Source organism: Lotus japonicus, chromosome 5 (genome assembly GCF_012489685.1).
Source record: "Lotus japonicus ecotype B-129 chromosome 5, LjGifu_v1.2".
Classification (NCBI taxonomy): domain Eukaryota; kingdom Viridiplantae; phylum Streptophyta; class Magnoliopsida; order Fabales; family Fabaceae; genus Lotus; species Lotus japonicus.
The window spans coordinates 58203044-58221534 of NC_080045.1; the positions used below are offsets into that span (position 1 = coordinate 58203044).

At 34.5% G+C, this 18491-nt stretch overlaps 2 protein-coding genes across 2 annotated transcripts; both read left to right on the forward strand.

Annotated features, from left to right (window-relative positions):
* The first annotated feature begins 2789 nt into the window (after window positions 1-2789).
* Window positions 2790-8569, forward strand: LOC130718024 (ABC transporter G family member 21-like). Its single transcript, XM_057568455.1, has 5 exons — window positions 2790-3226; window positions 3687-4494; window positions 6538-6708; window positions 6794-6972; window positions 7525-8569. Exons 1-5 carry the CDS (start codon window positions 2996-2998, stop codon window positions 8173-8175), a joined length of 2040 nt encoding a protein of 679 aa, XP_057424438.1. The 5' UTR covers window positions 2790-2995; the 3' UTR covers window positions 8176-8569.
* Window positions 8570-10569: 2000 nt separating this feature from the next.
* Window positions 10570-15228, forward strand: LOC130721217 (membrane protein PM19L). Its single transcript, XM_057571979.1, has 5 exons — window positions 10570-10790; window positions 10962-11955; window positions 12102-13692; window positions 14272-14449; window positions 14644-15228. Exons 3-5 carry the CDS (start codon window positions 13569-13571, stop codon window positions 14873-14875), a joined length of 534 nt encoding a protein of 177 aa, XP_057427962.1. The 5' UTR covers window positions 10570-10790; window positions 10962-11955; window positions 12102-13568; the 3' UTR covers window positions 14876-15228.
* The last annotated feature ends 3263 nt before the right edge of the window (window positions 15229-18491 follow it).

Genomic DNA, 18491 nt, shown 5'->3' on the forward strand with positions numbered 1-18491 from the left:
CTTGAAAAATGAGCTTGTATTTATTACAAGCACTCACAATTAATATAATTATATTATATATATTTATATATTCAACGGTAAAATATTTGCTTCACTGCCGTCATTCACAATGGACATAGCATGCACATATGAACATAATAAGCTTCATCGCTAGTAACCATTCAGAAAACAGACGCTTCTCTATGGGGGAAGAATTACTCCATATTAAATCACATTGATGTATCATTTCTGAAACAAGAGTTCAACGGTAAAAAAAAAAATAAGTTTAACGGTAACTAAAAAATTTATATCTTCCAGCATTTCCAAACATTTTAAACTCTAAATAGGATATTTGAGCTTCTTCTTTTTTACATTCTATACTTTCTCTCAAATTCTTATATTTGCATTTTTATTTTCCCCACCTAAATGGATCCCAATCAATTTAATTCCAATTTTCAGTGGAGCATATTTGGGAACGTTTTGGACGCGAGAATAATAATAATTAGATTGTATTTTAATTTTATAATATTTTATTTTCTAAAGTTCAGAATTATTATGAATTCGATTTTTCAATATTTCATTTTTTATCAATTATTTCATTTTTTATTATTTAAAATTTAAGTTGCAAATATAATTAATTAAAATTAAGATAAATAATAAAATATATAAATGTGATGTTAATGGTGGGATCCACTATAGAAACTTTTAAGAGTTGTTGGATTGGAGTTAAAAGTTAGTAAAGTGTTGTAGATGATGTGGCTTATGGGGAATTGCAAAAATGAAGTGTAGATATTTTAGTGAGTATGATGGATGTAGATGCTCTTACTAATATTAGGAGCTTTTTCATTTTCCCAAAGCTTTAAAATATCTCCATTACTTTCTTCACAAAAAAATAAAATAAGGAATCAAACAAATGCCTTTCAATTCATACACGTGGCTCCGTTCAATGTAATACATCATATTATAGGTGCCCACTAGGGTGAGGAATTTTTTTTTGGTCCACCAGTGGAGCATTCATTAAACACCATTGGATTAGATATTCTCAGAATATTCTTCAAATGGATGGTTATGAAAGGTTAAAAATGTAAAATACAATGAAAACCCTCTTTCACCTAGCTAGTCAACCCCAGGACGAGATGATGGCGGCTTCTCTCCGGCAGCGTCGCTCTCCGGTGTCGCCCTAATCTTGGCCACCGCCACCTCACCACCCTTCTCGGTTTAGCAAGCCACTCTCCCTTACATTGCAGAACTCTAGCAACTTACATGCTTTCAAGTTTCAAAAATCCAGATCTGATTTTTTCCGAGAGAGAAAGATGGAGGTTGGGTGAACGATGGTGTTGCTGAAGCTTTCGATGGGATGGGGCGACTGAAAGTGGTGGAGACACTGACGGCGAGGTCGAAATGGGTCACGGTGTTGCTGTAGTCGAGGGTGGTGTTGCAGAAGCTTTCGTGTTTGGGTGGGTGTAAAGGTGTTTAATTTATGGGTCTAGGAAGCAGGGAGGAAGGGGAGAGTGGGAGGATGAATGAGAGAAATGGGTAAAGTCCTAAATAGCTCTTGTGCAAAGTCCGTAACACCCCTAGTGCACCGGTGGACCAAAATAATAAAGGTCCAGCCTAGTGGGCACCCATATTATATATGATGTGTGTGACATAAGGCGTATAAACTTATTCGTACGGTTTTTTTTGTGTTCTAAAAATTAAATTTATCATAAATTTTAACTATACAATTTGAATTTGAGGTAATTTAAACAAGTCTATATGACATCATATCCATCAAGTATTAACAATTCGACACTAGTATAATATTTTTCCACGTAAGGGAAAAAGAAAATAGGTCAAAACCAAGACCCACGTGGATCTTTTCTCACCATCTTATTTGGAGCATTACAAACCATGTTTAAATTACTAGTGAAAAAAAAAATTAATCCCGGAATTCTGGAACAATGGATTATTTATAAAAATAAAGACAAAGTTATGAAATTCATCACTTATGGCTCAAGTGATGAATATTAACCCTTATGTTTATGTCGACAGATGATAGCTCAAGTAGTAAAAGTTGGTAAATATATATATGGTTGTTGATGAGAGGTCCAATGGTCAATCCTGAACGGCTCCAGATATATTTTTGATATACAACAAAAAAATCATCACTTGTATATGCATTTTAGGTTTGTTTGATTGCAGTTTTAGTTTTCAGTTTTTAAAAACTGTTTTCGGAAGAAGAAAACAATTTAAATGACATGATTTCCAACATTTAGAAAACTGATATATGAAAAATGAAAACAAAAACTGAAAACATCTTTTAGCTGTTTTACTGTTTAAAAACGTACTGAAAATGAGAACTATTTTCAAAAATAGTTTTTAAAAACAAATCGTATCAAACATGTCTGTTTTGAAAACTGCAAACAAAAATGCTATTTATCTTAGAGAATATTCATTGACATATTTTTGATATTACCGTTTAGTGGAGCTGCTAATGTTCACGAGGGTAAAAAACCTCTATTAAGTGGTGTGTTATAAGTATGTATATAAATTTTGTATGTCTCGATTTTTTCCATACTGTAAATTTTATTACTTCATATTTTTAGTACATAGGAAAGATAAATTACACTTTCTAAAAATTTATTCTTGTACCCATTTAAAATGGAGTTAAGTGATTTAGAAGACTCCAACAATAATTAATTAGGGACATCACATAATTTAAACAACAAATGGTAGTATAGTAGTAATAGCAAAACTAAAACAGTATCAGCAGATGGTGGTGATCTCTGTCTTGCTTAGACTATATATTGTTATTGTTATATCATCATTAAATCACACATCTTCATTCGTGTGCTTCTCGTGCCCTTTCCTCACTTTATACCTGTTCTTTCATGTGACTCCTCTTCTAACATCTCCTTCTCCCTCATTCAATTTTGAACACCATTATCTTCATCTATACTCTGCTTCTTCATATTCTTCCTAGTTCATTCAATTAATTCTTCTCAACTTTCCTCAACAAACTTCATAAATCAAGATGATGCCCCCTGAGCAAGAAACCAATATTGCACCCAACAATATCCAAGCCATCACAAACCGACCTGAGAACAACGAATCACCAGAGGGTTCTTCTTCAACTAACAAGGTAAAACCCAGCTCCGATGACAATGGTAGTTCTCCAAAGTTTCAACCTCATGATCCAATAACAACCCCAACAACATCATCATTTTCCATTCTTCATCAATCCTTGCGTCCTGTCACTCTCAAGGTACTCATCATTAATACTCTCTCTTCCATCATATCATGAAGAGTCTATTTGCATACAGACAAATAAGCATTTCCCAGTTTTTCTCTCCATAAAAATAGACTAAATAAGCAATAATAAGTACTCTTTAATCCGCATATGGTGGCTCTAATTCACATAATGAGATTGCTTAACTTCCCTAAGTAAGTTAATTAGAAAACTATATTAAAATCTCAACAAAACTTTTCTCTTTGCTATGCAAATTCCTTAAACGCAGAGAAGACAATGAGACTGTTTGGATGCGGATAGAAAACATTTATTAAAATTTATTAAGTGTTTTTTATAGTAGATAAGCTCCAAAATGCTCTTGACTATGTAAATGTTCAAAATGGCCCAAAGAGGTACTTAGTTTTGCATGAAATGGATATGTTTGCCTATCTTTGAAATTGAGGCCATTTTTCGTTCCTGTGTCTTTGTTTTGTAGTTTGAAGACGTTTCATACAGCATAACCTTGCAAAGTCAAAAGAATAAAGGATGTGTTCTTCCAAAAGAGGCAAAAGTAACCAGAAGACTCCTCAGCGGCGTGACGGGGATAGCGAAACCCGGCGAACTGACGGCAATGTTGGGCCCCTCAGGGAGCGGCAAGACCACCCTCCTCACCGCCCTCGCCGGAAGACTCACTGGAAAAGTCTCTGGCACCATAACCTACAATGGAAACCCGGACCCCACCTGCATGAAGCGCAGGATCGGGTTCGTATCGCAAGACGACATCGTCTACCCTCATCTCACCGTGCTTGAGACGCTCACCTACACCGCCCTACTGAGGCTACCAAATAGCCTCACTAGGGAGGAGAAGGCAGAGCATGCAGAGAGGGTGATTACGGAGCTTGGATTAACACGATGCCGGAACAGCCCCATCGGCGGGTGCATGGGGGTTTTCCGGGGAATCTCCGGCGGGGAGAGGAAAAGGGTGAGCATTGGGCAGGAGATGTTGGTGAACCCGAGTTTGCTGTTGCTGGATGAACCGACGTCCGGTCTGGACTCGACAACGGCTCAGCTTATCGTTTCGGTTCTCCGAAGGCTCGCCCGAGCTGGTCGAACCGTGCTTACCACCATTCACCAACCGTCGAGTCGGTTGTACCGGATGTTTGATAAGGTTGTGGTGCTTTCTGACGGGTGCCCCATTTATAGTGGTAATGCAGGTCGGGTCATGGATTATCTTGAGTCGGTTGGTTATATGCCCGCTTTCAACTTTGTCAACCCGGCTGATTTTCTTCTTGACCTTGCTAACGGTAAGTTATTTGTCAATAGAATTAGCCTAATTCACATCATAGATAAAATTCATATATATAAGTTTTCAATGAATATCTCATTTACATTTCTTTGTTAAACATATTCGCTTCAGTTGGTTAGAACGAGTCACTTCCCCATAGAAGGTTGTGTGTTCAATTCTCGCTGCCAATATGAGGGTAAGATTGGTGAGTGATTTGAAGTATCTCTATGAGCGGCCTATGGTCTTGGAAACATGGTCTGACCCGTGATTGTCACCAAAATCGAACACACAACCCAAACTTTTATTCATAGATATTTATGTTTGATGTATACTATTTTGGTTAAACACCTAAAGTAAGATAAGAAGAAAAGATAGATAAATGATAGAGGACGCATCCATAATTTTATTATTGGGTCGCAACAAAATACGAAAAAATTTAATTTTTTTGGGATAAACTAAGGATTAAAAAATTGTATATAAAGTTACATAAAAAAAAAATCAAATTCTCAAGGTGTAGTGGCCCTTGTCTGCTCCTCTTAGATGCACTCTTGATTATAGATGTGATATATGATATGATGTATTAGATAATTAAAAATAAAGAGAAAAACATTGATGCTTGTGGGTGTCGATATTGTTTTGTGATCTATCCATAAATCTATTTAAAAATTAAAAAGAAAAAGGTATGGTGGAATATATGTGATAAAGAAAATTGTAAAGTGAAATGTAATAAAAGATAAAGATATGATGGAGATTATATAAGAGATAAAGAAAGTTGTAAAGTAAATGTGATGGCCCAAATTTATTGTAGAGATATTATTAGATCCTCTTCCATCATCAAAATGCTTTCCCTTTCTCTATTCAAATCTTAATCATAAGTTTATGTACAATAATAGTCCGAGAACACAACACACTTCATCATCTACAAGTTGTTATCAGACTTTTTACCGAGATGCAATTGAAAAGATACAGTGAGCTGTGCAATTGAAAAAATGTTAAGGAGAAATAAGGTAAAGAAAAATCATGGCACATGTGGCAAATAGGATCAAGGTGGAAAAGCTGATGTGTAAATTATTAAATGTGAATTAATAGGTGGACAAGCTGACGTGTAAATAATTAAGTGAGAATTAATCTCGGAGCGATACGTCACGAACTTGGCCTGTGAGAGCGACACGTAATGCTAAAAGTTATTCTTTTTTAATATATTTTGATATTGATATTGATTATAATGTTTCATGTTTGTGAATTTTTATCAAGAGAATATTTATTCTCGTATTTCTACAATGAGAAGGGAAAGTTTGTGATTTTGTGCATGTCAACTTCATGAAACAAAAGTGACCCCATGTGCGTGATATTTAGAGAGGGAGTTCAACACTTGTCGTTAATTGTAAGGTGATGGCTCATTTTCAAATTTTTGATAATGGTGGTCAAAAGGGTTGAGCTTTTACTCTGAAAACCCATGCAAGGTGGCAAGAGATAATGCGTCATTAGCAGCAGTAAATTGAAAAGACACTGTTGCTAAAAGAAATCCCTCTTTGCCTTGGGCCAGTTTCACAACATGTGAGATTTCTTTTGTGTTGTCATAGATCAACACAAGAGAAACTTAACAAGTGTTGTAAGGTGCTTGGAATAATGTCACATATTGTCTTACTTTCAAAAGAATTTTGTGATTGGTGGAACAATTTTCCTAACAACAATTAGTAGTATGTTGGTTCTACAGTGAAATGTTCTTGAATCACTTCTGATTAGAAACTATAATTCTTAGATTTTAAGTAAACATACATTACTAAAACATCCTTAGAGTGTCACAAGCCATGTATGACAATTCACAAGTTCATCCTAATTTTAAAATTAGATGAGAAATCAAACTCAGTTCCCTAGAATTGGACAAGATATCTGAAGACAAAAACAACAATAGTGGAAGCATCTTCAAGCATGGTTGATGATTGTCCTTGGATTTCTCTAATATTTGGTTATAGGCCTGAGACTTGGGTGAATTTGCATTAAATTTCTTGAGAGAGATGCTAGTAATCCTTCTCATTCATTAGATTCTGGGGTTTTGCAGGCATAGTTGCTGATGTCAAACATGATGATCAGATAGAGCACCATGAGGATCAAGCTTCAGTCAAACAGTCCCTAATTTCATCCTATAAGAAGAACTTATATCCTCTTCTTAAAGAAGAGATTCATCAAAACAACAGTGAGCAAGTAGCTTTCACATCAGGAACAGCTAGACGTGAGTGAAATTAATCTAGCAGCAATGGACAGAGTTATGTTATATTACACCATGGCTAAGTGTGTTCATTTTTCATTCTTGGCAGGTTCTGATAACCAATGGGCCACTAGCTGGTGGGAGCAGTTTAAGGTGCTTCTTAAAAGGGGTTTACAGGAAAGAAGGCATGAATCTTTCTCTGGCTTAAGGATTTTCCAAGTCTTGTCTGTGTCCATTCTCTCAGGACTTCTATGGTGGCACTCTGATCCCTCACACATACAAGATCAGGTATTGTGAATCTATGTTCTGTTTTTCCTGGGTGAAAATTCAAAAATAAAATGAATACTTTATAAAGCAAGGTTATTAATTGAGCAACTCAAAATTTCAAGTAATAGAAGGATTAAATTCTTTTGTGCCAATGGTGTCTCAACTTCCTGTTCCACTAACAAAACGTTGTCATGTCGATTAAAAATTTGTAACTACTTCACTCATGTTTTTTTTCAGTTGATATGACAAGATTTCATTATTGGACCGAAAGTTAAGACAAAATTTATAGACAAAATATGTTAATCCGTAATTGGAATCGGATGAAGATCTTGTGCCCTCATTTGGGGTCTTCTTCCCTATCCAGTCCCACCGACCAAATTGAGTCATGTATGTATGAGTATGGAAATTATATCTTTACGCTGGTGTTTTAAGTGATATGACACAATTTGATTGATCGGATAGAGAAAGAAACACCAAATGGGATAGAGGGTATCATTTCCTAGTTAATTTGCTTTAAAATTCAATAGAAAGTGGTGAATTGTAGTACTTATAACAACATAACTCTTGTAACAGGTAGGACTACTTTTCTTCTTCTCCATATTCTGGGGATTCTTCCCTCTCTTCAATGCAATCTTTGCATTCCCTCTCGAGAGGCCAATGCTAATAAAAGAAAGATCATCAGGAATGTACCATCTCTCCTCCTACTATGTTGCTAGGATGGTGGGAGACTTACCAATGGAGCTTGTTCTTCCCACTATGTTTGTAACCATCACCTACTGGATGGGTGGTCTCAAACCTTCACTAGTCACATTTGTGTTAACCCTCTTGATCATGCTTTTCAATGTTCTGGTCTCTCAAGGAATAGGCCTTGCATTGGGGGCAATTCTCATGGATGTGAAGCAGGCCACAACACTAGCTTCAGTGACCATGCTCGTTTTTCTGTTGGCTGGTGGTTACTACATTCAGCAAATGCCTTCTTTTATAGCTTGGTTGAAGTACATTTCTTTCAGCCATTACTGCTATAACCTGCTGGTAGGTGTTCAGTATTCAGTGAATGAGGTGTATGAGTGTGGGAAAGGATTGCATTGTAAGGTGAGAGATTTTCCAGCTATAAGGTGTTTGGAACTTGATGACTTGTGGGGAGATGTGGCTGCATTGGCTGTGATGTTTGTTGGATACAGAGTTGTGGCATATCTAGCTTTGAGGATGGGGCAGCCTCACTGACTAAAGACTTGTATATTAGAGATCATATTATTAATTTTCAAGATTGTATGAATCATCGCCTCAGTCCATGTTTGTGATTCTTCTACAATTGATTCTAAGTTCAAAATCAATTATGGGGAGAACAAAATTGAGTAGTTCTGGGTAACAGAATTGATTCAGGGGAAATCCAAACATGCTACTAGTTAAATAAGTAGTAATTATTTTGATTCAAATTGGATATAGAATATCTTAAGTACTTTGTGATTATTAGTAGACATTGAAATGAAGCAATCAAAATTTGTAGAAATGTGGTCCAATTTTTGTTTGGAGAAAAACCAGTTGTATTGTACCACTACATCAAAGAGTGGCTTTGGATCTTTATGGAAATCTAATTAATGTTGCAACTTAGTACATATAAGCCAGTACATGCCTATTCTCTCAGCATTTTCTTGTTTCTGCACTTTTATGGATCCATATAAAGATTATTTAGTTTTTTCTTGAAACCCAAATATTATTGTCAAGAATTTATTTTTGTAATATTTAGAAAAAAAATGGTTTTGTTGTGTCTCTAACACTAAATTGTTGGACTTGATTAGTGCGGGAGCCTAATTCATCTATAATTGAGGCAGAGTGTGTTGATTTGGTTATAGAGGATACCATGTGATCCAAAATTCCCAAGGTATTTTAACACATAACACCCAAGCATACATGGGAATTCTAGTTTCAATACTTCCCAAAGTCCGACAAAACTATTCTTCTTTGCCCTCCTAACACCCAAAGCCTGCCTACATTGATGACAGACTTGAAATAAGTTTTGCTCATGCATGATACTGAAATGAAAAAAGGAAAAAAGAAATGTGGGTAGAGAGAAAATTTAAAAGCTAAAGAAAATGGTGAGGAAGGGAAGAAATAGAATAAGCAATAACATCTTGGTTCTACTAGGGTTTTGCATTAAGAAAATAAGAAAAAATACCAAAAGATAGTAAAGCTCAATTTTCTTCATTCATTCCCTCAAATGTTGTAGACAATACTAATATAAAATAGTTTTTTTGATTTAGTGCCACAAAACATGATTGAATACTCTAGAAACTAAATAATTTACTAATATCTATTAGTAATATATTTATGTAGGATAATCTCTATATGATCCACCACTTTAGGATAATATATTGAAGATGACACATCAGATAATGACTACAATTAATCTAACTAAAAAATGACTTATCAAATTAAAAAGTGTATAATGACTTATTGGTTACAAGGTAAACAGAGAGTGCAGAGAATCTGAAGGGCTCTTGTCCTCCTTTTATTCGAACTTGAGTCTCAAATGATACATGTCTAACATTAGTTAAATCATTTATTCTCTTGAGCCATTCTTCTTAATAGTTTTCTTCTTTCATTGTCTTCTGTCTTTTTGGGTCTCTGAAAGTCTGAATTTTTTCCCTTGGGTCATGGTCTTGAAGCCATTTGGACTTATTACCATTTGTTGGACTAGACCAGTGTGTGGATCCAATCCATCCATAATTCGAGGAGAGTGTCTTGATCTAGTTGGAAATAAAGCATTTAGACTCATAACTTTCAAACTCACCTCCATGGAGGACTTCTAGTTTCAACATACATCTATCAAGTAAACCTTCATCCTTTGAAGTTTTATTTGAAATAATATATATTGCTAGGATAAAGTGCTTATTTATATCTTTAACTATTAGAATTAGGGAGTGATTCATCCAATTTTAGGCCCCCTAATGACAGTCTGTCATCTGGTGTCTCATCTTTCTTAATGGATACATACTTTGCTTATAATTTTTTTAGGTACATAATAAATGCATACATAGTCACATAGGCATTCATGTGTTTGTTTTTGTGTTCAAGTTGTTCCATGTATGAATCTCGATTTCCAAAGCAAAGATAGCGAACAAAACTTACTGGCAACATTGGATCAACGTACGTTTACATTCACTCAAACTGTTATTCAAACAGGCACGGTGCTAGTCACTGAGTTAGTTCTAAGAACTCATGTAGGCTAATAGTTACATCAAATCAGGTTATGCACTACATTTAATTTGTTTGTTCCTAGACAATGACATGCACCATTTCTGTACCACTTACCCATAATCCTGTAGTTGATCAAAAGGTCTATAGCTGCTATCTATAAAAGAAAATAAAGATCTAGTTATTAGGAAAAGTAAATTATACCAGTCTTCAAGAGGGCTTCATAAGGAACATGCAGGCCTCAACTCAACTACGTAAAACAAATTGTAGAATATGATCCCACTGATAATAATATCTGCTAAATATGCCTTAGATTAGAATCAAATGCTGCAGCATCTCTCTATAAGCCGATAGTTCAGTTTATTCCATTCCCTGGAGCAATTTGCAGGTTTAGTAGCACTATACTAAGAACTTTTCTATAAATGGATGTGCCCTGTAGTGTTAATTACAACCTGAGGCTATAGAGTGACCAACATTTTGCTTAGAAGAGAGAGTAGTGTGAAATGGCATCCATCAAAGCTGAGAAACCTGCTGAGAAAGCACCAGGGCCAGTGAAGAAAGAGCCTGCTTCCAAATCTAGTGGGAGCAAAGCCTCCAAGCCAGCCCCAAAGAAAACTGAGCAGAAGTCCCAGCCTAAGAGGAAGGTATGCATAATGCATCTAAACTAAACAAACTCTTCTAAAGCTCATTTGATATGTTTCAGAGTTCATACTTGAGGATTAAAATGTTATTGTACTCATGTCTAACAGCTTATATGCATGAATTTTCTGGTCAATTTGTGGTTATGATCAAATAATGTTTTGATGGTTTTTCAGGCAAGCAAGGCCAAGGCACCCCAGTGAAGTACTGTGGATGACTAAAAAGTAAAAGGAATATATAGTTGTTGGGATTATGTGAAGAGTCCACAACAAGGATACTGTTATATAGTGCTCTTCCACGAAGTTTATTAGTAGTACCATAGTATACACTAGTTGCTTCTGTTGATTCGTCTCCATGTAACTCCTTGCTGGCCTAATAAATTAATAAAAGATGCTCTATTTTATGGTGATCAGATTGTTCAAAATCATCAGTGTATGATTGCACCAACAGTTCACTTTCGAGTTTCAAGGAATACAATGACAAAATCATAAGACTGAAAAATAACAACATAGTAAGATGCATCAAAGATTTTAATTTAAGAACTTGCTTCTGGTTCAAGGTTTATCCTTTAAAGATATATATATCCACTTCTGGAAGGTGCACCAAAGATAATGTCAGTAAAATTCACTGAGCAGAAGTATCTGATTCTAAAGTGTTTAATTCATATGATGATCCATCTCCAACATTTATTCAATTCCAATCTCCTATCAACCATTAATTCACCATCAACTGTAAGTTGGGATTATTGGAGTTCTCCCATTGCTATTGTGGCCTAGTTAGTAAGTTTAGAACTTAGACTCCTATAAAAGGCAAAGCTGGTATAGACAAGGACAACACATCAATTTTATTCTTAAGATATCTTCTAGCGGGGCTGTCCAGCCTCCACCTATTTGGATGGTGGGCGTAAACACTGCTACCAAAATTACTGCGAATTAGCTGTGAGAATTGCATATTCGTAGCTATTTGACAACTAATTTTCGGGTAACTATTTTAGCTAGACAAAACCATTTTGAGCCATATGGCACCCCTGAAGGCTGACAAACCCGTTGGCGCACAACTTTTTGGGAAGGCCAAGATAGAAGCTGCTCCTAAAGCAAGTGATGGTGCATGCATCCAAAGGTCCAACTTCCAAATCAGCTACAAAGAAAGCTCCAAGAATCCAAGAAAAAGGTATCTTCTTTATCATAATAAAAGTGACACATTTGATGTTGCAAATGGGGGTTACATACGGTGGGTTTGATAAACACTACGGTGGCTTTGATAAAGACTACTATGCTTAACTAAATGAAGCTTTTGATCTTTGGTTTCTAATATAGGGAAAGGGAAGCAAATCATCTGCAAAACACTAGCCAATAGCCTTATTTGCTGAAGGAAGTGTGGTTTGTGACTTCTAACCAATATTGGATACAATAATTCTTATACCTCATTTCATGTTATATATAGCCATGGAATCCTGGAGTAACATGCAACATTTTCTTAAATAAGTGGCAACATCCGTCAAAGACTATAAGAAAACATTGAGAAGCAATCTTTCCCAATAGACATAACAACCCACGTACTATGTAAAGCTCCCAATTTATATCATACAAAATATCCACCCAAAATACAAATTTAAGTAAATCACTGCCCTATTGCCAAATTAAGAAGAAGAAGATTATCCTCACATAAGGTTCTTACGCACAAGCCAAGACAAACCCAACTACTAAAAATTCTACTCTTTACTATGAATCTATGATCCTCTGTTTCTACACCCCTGCTGCATAACAACCCTTAAGAAAGCCAGAGAAGCATGACCACTACAACTCAGCTAAGAGGCCATCACTGCAATAAACCCACAGCCTTTATTTTACTTTTTTATACAATTGGCTCAATTTTATTAAAGAATTTTCTGTTTTCATTATGAAGCATTGACATAGAGACACATATATATTGGGTGCGTTTGGAAAAATGATTTAACGAAGTGCCTATGACAATGAACAACTAAGCGTTTATGAGAATGAACATTTATCACATTATTGCTTAGCTGACTTAGAAATTTATTGAAATAAGCTAAAATAAGTTATAAGTAACAATCATATAAGTTTTTATTAATTCATAAAATAAATTTAAAACAATTTAGAGGTATGTGTGTGAAAGCACCAATCTCCATGCATGAGTGGGTAAATGAACTTGACTCATTAGACTAGTCTCTTTTAACTCATACTCTCTCATTTTCTTATACAGAGAAATACAATTAATTTTGTTAATTACTATAAAAGTATTCATTGCAACCCTTTTGTGGAGTGTGATTGTAAGTTGTTGATTTGCTTTATTGATAGCTTATTGGTGTTTTATTGAGAAAGCAAATTCGTGAGTACTAAATTTCTTCACAGAAGAAACAGAATTTCAATTAGTAGCCTTATAAATTTTTTTACAAAAAATTAAAATGTTGACAATCAATGCTGTGAATCTGGATTGATCCAAAGAAACTATAGCACAGCATTAAATATTTTATTCCCTTGTCCTGGATAAGGCACCGTTTTATTAAACTTCGAGATTCCTCTCCTATTCTAAGAAAGAGACATGACAAGTGTCCTACCACCTGTACACGAGAGAACACATGCAGTCCCTCCTTGATTGACACGTGTCTTCATGAAACCTTTGAAGCCTCTATATATTTCTTCCCTAAGCTACTCTCTGAAGCTCATCAAACAAAGATCGAGACTAATCTGAAGTGAAGAAAATCGGTTCAAGCATTATTTCTCTGTTTTATCACAAAAAGTACTAGCTGTGTGTGCTGAAATATGGCAGTGGGAAGAAACGTTGCAGCTCCTTTGCTGTTTCTGAACTTGATCATGTACTTTATTGTCCTTGGTTTTGCTAGTTGGTGCCTCAACAGGTTCATCAATGGCCAAACTTACCACCCCAGTAAGTTCACATTTCCTCTCTATCTCTTTCTCTTTCTTTATTCAACTTTATATTCACATAAGTAACTCACATTGTTCTAATTTCACATTTAATTGACACTAATTAAGTTGGTGTTTGGTTTTAATATTAGCTACTGATTTTGAGAGTACAAAAAGTGGATAAAAATAAGTGTAAGTCTTGTAGCAAGCTTCAATTTTTCACTATTTTACCATGTAATGTAACCAAACATACCCTACAAATGTTTAGTGATTGACTGATTGACAAACTTAGAGTTCATGTGTCGTCTATACTAAAATACCATATAACAATTGCCTGATTTGATTTGGTTTAAAACAGTTGGCTAATGGCTACTACTACTAACAAACAGAACAGATCTTTTGTACTCAAATGGGTGTCTTAATTTTTTTAGTCTCAATTTTTTAATTAAAAAACATGAATGAGCACATGTGTCCTTGATATATTAAAATTTTAGTGGTGGGACAAGAAGATTTCAATCACAGACAAAAATAGTTACTTAATACATTCTTAATTTGAATATAAAATAAAAATTTATCCTTTTTTTGTCTATGTTGCTTTCAGGTTTTGGTGGAAATGGAGCAACCATGTTCTTCTTGATCTTCTCCATACTAGCAGCCGTTCTTGGCATAGTGTCCAAATTCATTGGTGGCAATCACATCAGGGCATGGAGGAGTGACAGTTTAGCTGCTGCTGGAGCCACATCTAGTGTTGCTTGGGCTGTCACAGCTCTAGCCATGGGGTAAAACCTTCACCCTCTCTTCCTTGATCCTTCACAAATTTTCAGCTCTTACAAATACTTTGAAATTTTTGAAGTGTCCATCACATCTTGTGTGCAATTGATTAATACTATAGTCAAAATTAATTATATGTTGACATTTCTGAGTGCCAGAATTGATTTTGATGAGGCTAACTATTTGTGTCTGTGCAATGCAGCTTGGCTTGCAAGCAGATACACATTGGAGGGCACAGAGGGTGGAGACTGAGGATAGTGGAGGCATTCATTATCATCCTGACCTTCACACAATTGCTGTACCTTATGCTGATCCATGCAGGCATTTACAGCAGCAGATATGGTCCTGGTTACCGTGACACAGACTATGGAACTGGAGATCCATTGCACAAGGGTGGTGCTGGTCATGTTCCTGTTGCCGGGACTCGTGTCTAATCAATCATCATATCCAATTAACAAACAACAGCTCCACCACTTGTATCTTGTCTTCAATGATGTTTAAGTTTTTAAGTTGGGACAATGTCTTCTTTTTTCCATTTTCCTTTGGTTTGTTTGGATGATGTAGTAATGCCTTTGGGGTTGTTTTGTTGCATGTCAAGCACTGTCACTTTGTAGTGTGGCAATGTATGTATTATGAATGACTGCAATTGAATTTGTATTTGCTACCTTTGTTCTGTCCCTCCAGACTTTTCTGTCTATGATGGCATATCTACTTTGAATAAAAGCTAAATGCACAATTTGTGCACATAATGCTAAGTATAATAAATTCAAGTGTTGTTCACATTTAATATATTGCTGAACCAATTGGTCCAGGACTGTTCATTTTGGTATGATTTGGGTGAAGGAAAAGGTTTGTGTTTGCAATTGTTAAGGGACTATTTTAGTCACCACCATGAAAGAAAGTGAAATTTTGTTCTGTACTTTCTGCACTGAAGTAATTCAATTCAAACCACTCTACAATGTAATCAATTCAAACCATAAATTTCTTACCATGAATCTGACTTGCAATGCATGAAGATCAAAAAAATTTTACTTGGTGAAGGAATAGTTTGAAATTACTAATGAATGAGACACAAAACTGTATACTCACCTGGAGACAGTAGTTGTATTGTAAGTCTGTAGAAATATAATTGAAGGAATAGTATGAAACTATTAGACATGAAACTGTTCTCACCTGAAGATGAAATCTTCTCAGATCTTAACACTGTTAACAGGTATGAATCAGTTATACAATTTCAGATAGAGCTATATATTGTCTGTTGTTGGCTCTGGCTTTGGTTTATTTGTTTGTGTGACATGTTTCTACCTTCACTGTGTATGTATGCACAGTCACTATTTGACCTTATCTAAATACAATAATTTACGACTTGAATATATTATTTTTTGTGGGACATAGCTTCCTTAATTTTGAACATGATACGCATAGATAACTTTGAACATGGGGTTTTTGGTAATTCTATTTAATTGGCCTCCATCCAATTGCTGTAAGTATAGAGAATGAAAGTTCATACTTACACATTAGAGCTCATTAAGTACTATAGAGAATGAAGAGAAAGAATACTGAATAGAAACCTTGTTATTAATTAGAACAGAACAAATTACATAAAGTATGATATTGATATGTGTACAAACGGATATAACAGAAATAAACTAAGCATCTGACTTGTTAAATAACTAATTCTAACATACCTCCTAAACATGGGAGAATATTATATTGGAAATTTCCCTCTTGAATAACAAATCAGGAAGATGTAGATAATGTGGTTTGAATTGAGTTACTTCAGTGCAGAAGGTACAGAACAAAATGATGTTAGAAAATATTTCAGTTGCTCAAGATCTCTTTACTTAGAGTGAGATTGGAAAAGATCTTTCGTAATCTGAATGATTTCAGATTAGGTTCGGCAACAATAATATTGTGACCAATATATACAAGAAGAATCATTTGTCTGAGTGAATAAAGAATAATAAGATCAATTAGAGGCCTATAATAAGTGATCAAGGTTTCAATCTATGTTTATAGTAATACTTACAAAAATTATTTGTAAATTTACATTCTAAGAAAATATAAATTTACATTTATCGACTATTTCTTGTTTTTCTTGAAAATATTCACTTATTACTATGTATTTTTCAAGCACTTATATTAGGATTTCACTCATCTATAGTGAAAAATTCACTAAATCATCATGATCATTAATAGTGACGCATACCTTGAATTGTCATGACTCACTTTATCCTATAAATTAAATGCTAACCAAACTCTACTCTCTCTTTCTAGCATTTTCTTTCATTAGTTAAAATCCATGCTAGTTCCATCATAATTGGGAGTAAAACCATAAAATTCAGTCGAGTCTCCATGAATTTTAACTAATAATAAGAAATAAAGTGTTTAAAATAATGTTGTTCTTTACTATGTCTAACCTTGGGGAACATCATGAAACAAGGTTTGATTTTTCTAAAGAAAAAAAAATTCTACAAATAAAATATAAGTATAAATTTAATTAAATTTTCTTGCTATGTATTTACATATGTAAGTGTAAATGAATTTGAAAAGTATGTTACTTTTCATGAATCACTAATTAAAGCTTCTATAAAAAGCCTTAAGCTCTCTTGCGAAAAAAACCTAAATGGTTATATTTTTAATAAAATTTTGAATAATATTATGTTTAACTAAAATTTTAATATAGTATTAGGTTATTTATTTTAAATCTATTTGTTGGAGATCATTCTTATATGAGTCACTCTGTATATGTAGAGTCATGTCTTCAAATACAATCCTTAATGTGAAAGGATATGTTAGAAGGCTCAGATAGATGATTTGAGATATAACGAAAATAGTTTTATGAACCCCTAACATATGGGTCTGTATTTTAGAAAATAATCAATTACGTATCCGTATCCGGGTGTGTACAATTATTAATGTATTGTAAGTATAAAAAAATAGTATGAATACAACTTTTTTTTGGTTAATGGTCAAATTAGTCCCTGAGTTCGTAAATCAATATAGTCTCTCGAGGAAAAATGAAGTTAATGGCAGTCAAAAACCGCTAGTAATTGTAAAAATGACCGCCACTAAACGTCATTTTTTCTTAAAATGACTAAAACCAAACTCGCTTACAAACATAGGGACTAATTTGACCATTAATTCTATTTTTTTTTATTCTATTTCAATTATCACTCAGCTCAATTTTCCATTCTTCGGTCAATGCATACTAGATACTACTACTACTGTCATGATTTCCATTTCTTCTTGTTCTGTATCAGTATCCAAAAACTAAAAAGCTAGCTCTCAAACCAAAACAGATCATAAATGATCCCTCTTTATTGCACACAAGAGCACTCATCCAACTTCACAGTTCAGCCACGTGCATCCAACACAGTCTTCACCATACTCCGCACGTGCCAACATTCCATATCCGAAGCTGCTGTAAAATCACCATTCACCTTCTCTTTCTAGTTTTTACTTTTTACCACCACAAGAGTTCTCAACTCTCACATCTTCACAAGCAACATAGTTACTACTATGCATTCACATAATTTTTTCCATCTTATTTTCAATCATTTTTCTTCATATTTTTCTTTTATTTTCATTTTTATGGTGGTGTTTACCGCGCATGTATGAGAGGCATGGGTTATGCACCACCACTAAGAGTTTTTATCTGCTACAGCAGGTAACATGACTTGAAAATTTAAAAATTATGTTTAGAGTATTAAGTTACAGTAAAATCTTTGCAAAAGTACTCTAATTTTAGAGGAAACAAAAACATATTTAAGCCGTAAAAATTTAATCTCTTCTTCTTCAAGCACCACACTTTTATAATCACCAAATTTTCAAACTCCACTTTTCGAAGCTACCATAATTTCTATCATGAAAGTGAAGACAAATATCAGATGAATAGGAAAATCAAAAAAATCCTCTGAAGAAAATTTACAAAATAAAAAAAGCATCTTATAGTGATCTTTCAAGAAAATTGTGAAGAGAGAAAAGAAAAGAAAAAAAAACTTCAAGTTTTATTTGCAAAGACCCAATTTATCCTTAGATGGCTTTAGA

Bases quoted from the DNA above. Each gene is read 5' to 3' on its own strand.
- LOC130718024 (XM_057568455.1), top strand. From the start codon at position 2,996: ATGATGCCCCCTGAGCAAGAAACCAATATTGCACCCAACAATATCCAA. The intron at 3,227-3,686 runs GTACTCATCATT...TTTGTTTTGTAG, and splicing joins TGCGTCCTGTCACTCTCAAG to TTTGAAGACGTTTCATACAG. The intron at 4,495-6,537 runs GTAAGTTATTTG...GGGGTTTTGCAG, and splicing joins TCTTCTTGACCTTGCTAACG to GCATAGTTGCTGATGTCAAA.
- LOC130721217 (XM_057571979.1), top strand. From the start codon at position 13,569: ATGGCAGTGGGAAGAAACGTTGCAGCTCCTTTGCTGTTTCTGAACTTG. The intron at 13,693-14,271 runs GTAAGTTCACAT...TGTTGCTTTCAG, and splicing joins TGGCCAAACTTACCACCCCA to GTTTTGGTGGAAATGGAGCA. The intron at 14,450-14,643 runs GTAAAACCTTCA...TGTGCAATGCAG, and splicing joins GTCACAGCTCTAGCCATGGG to CTTGGCTTGCAAGCAGATAC.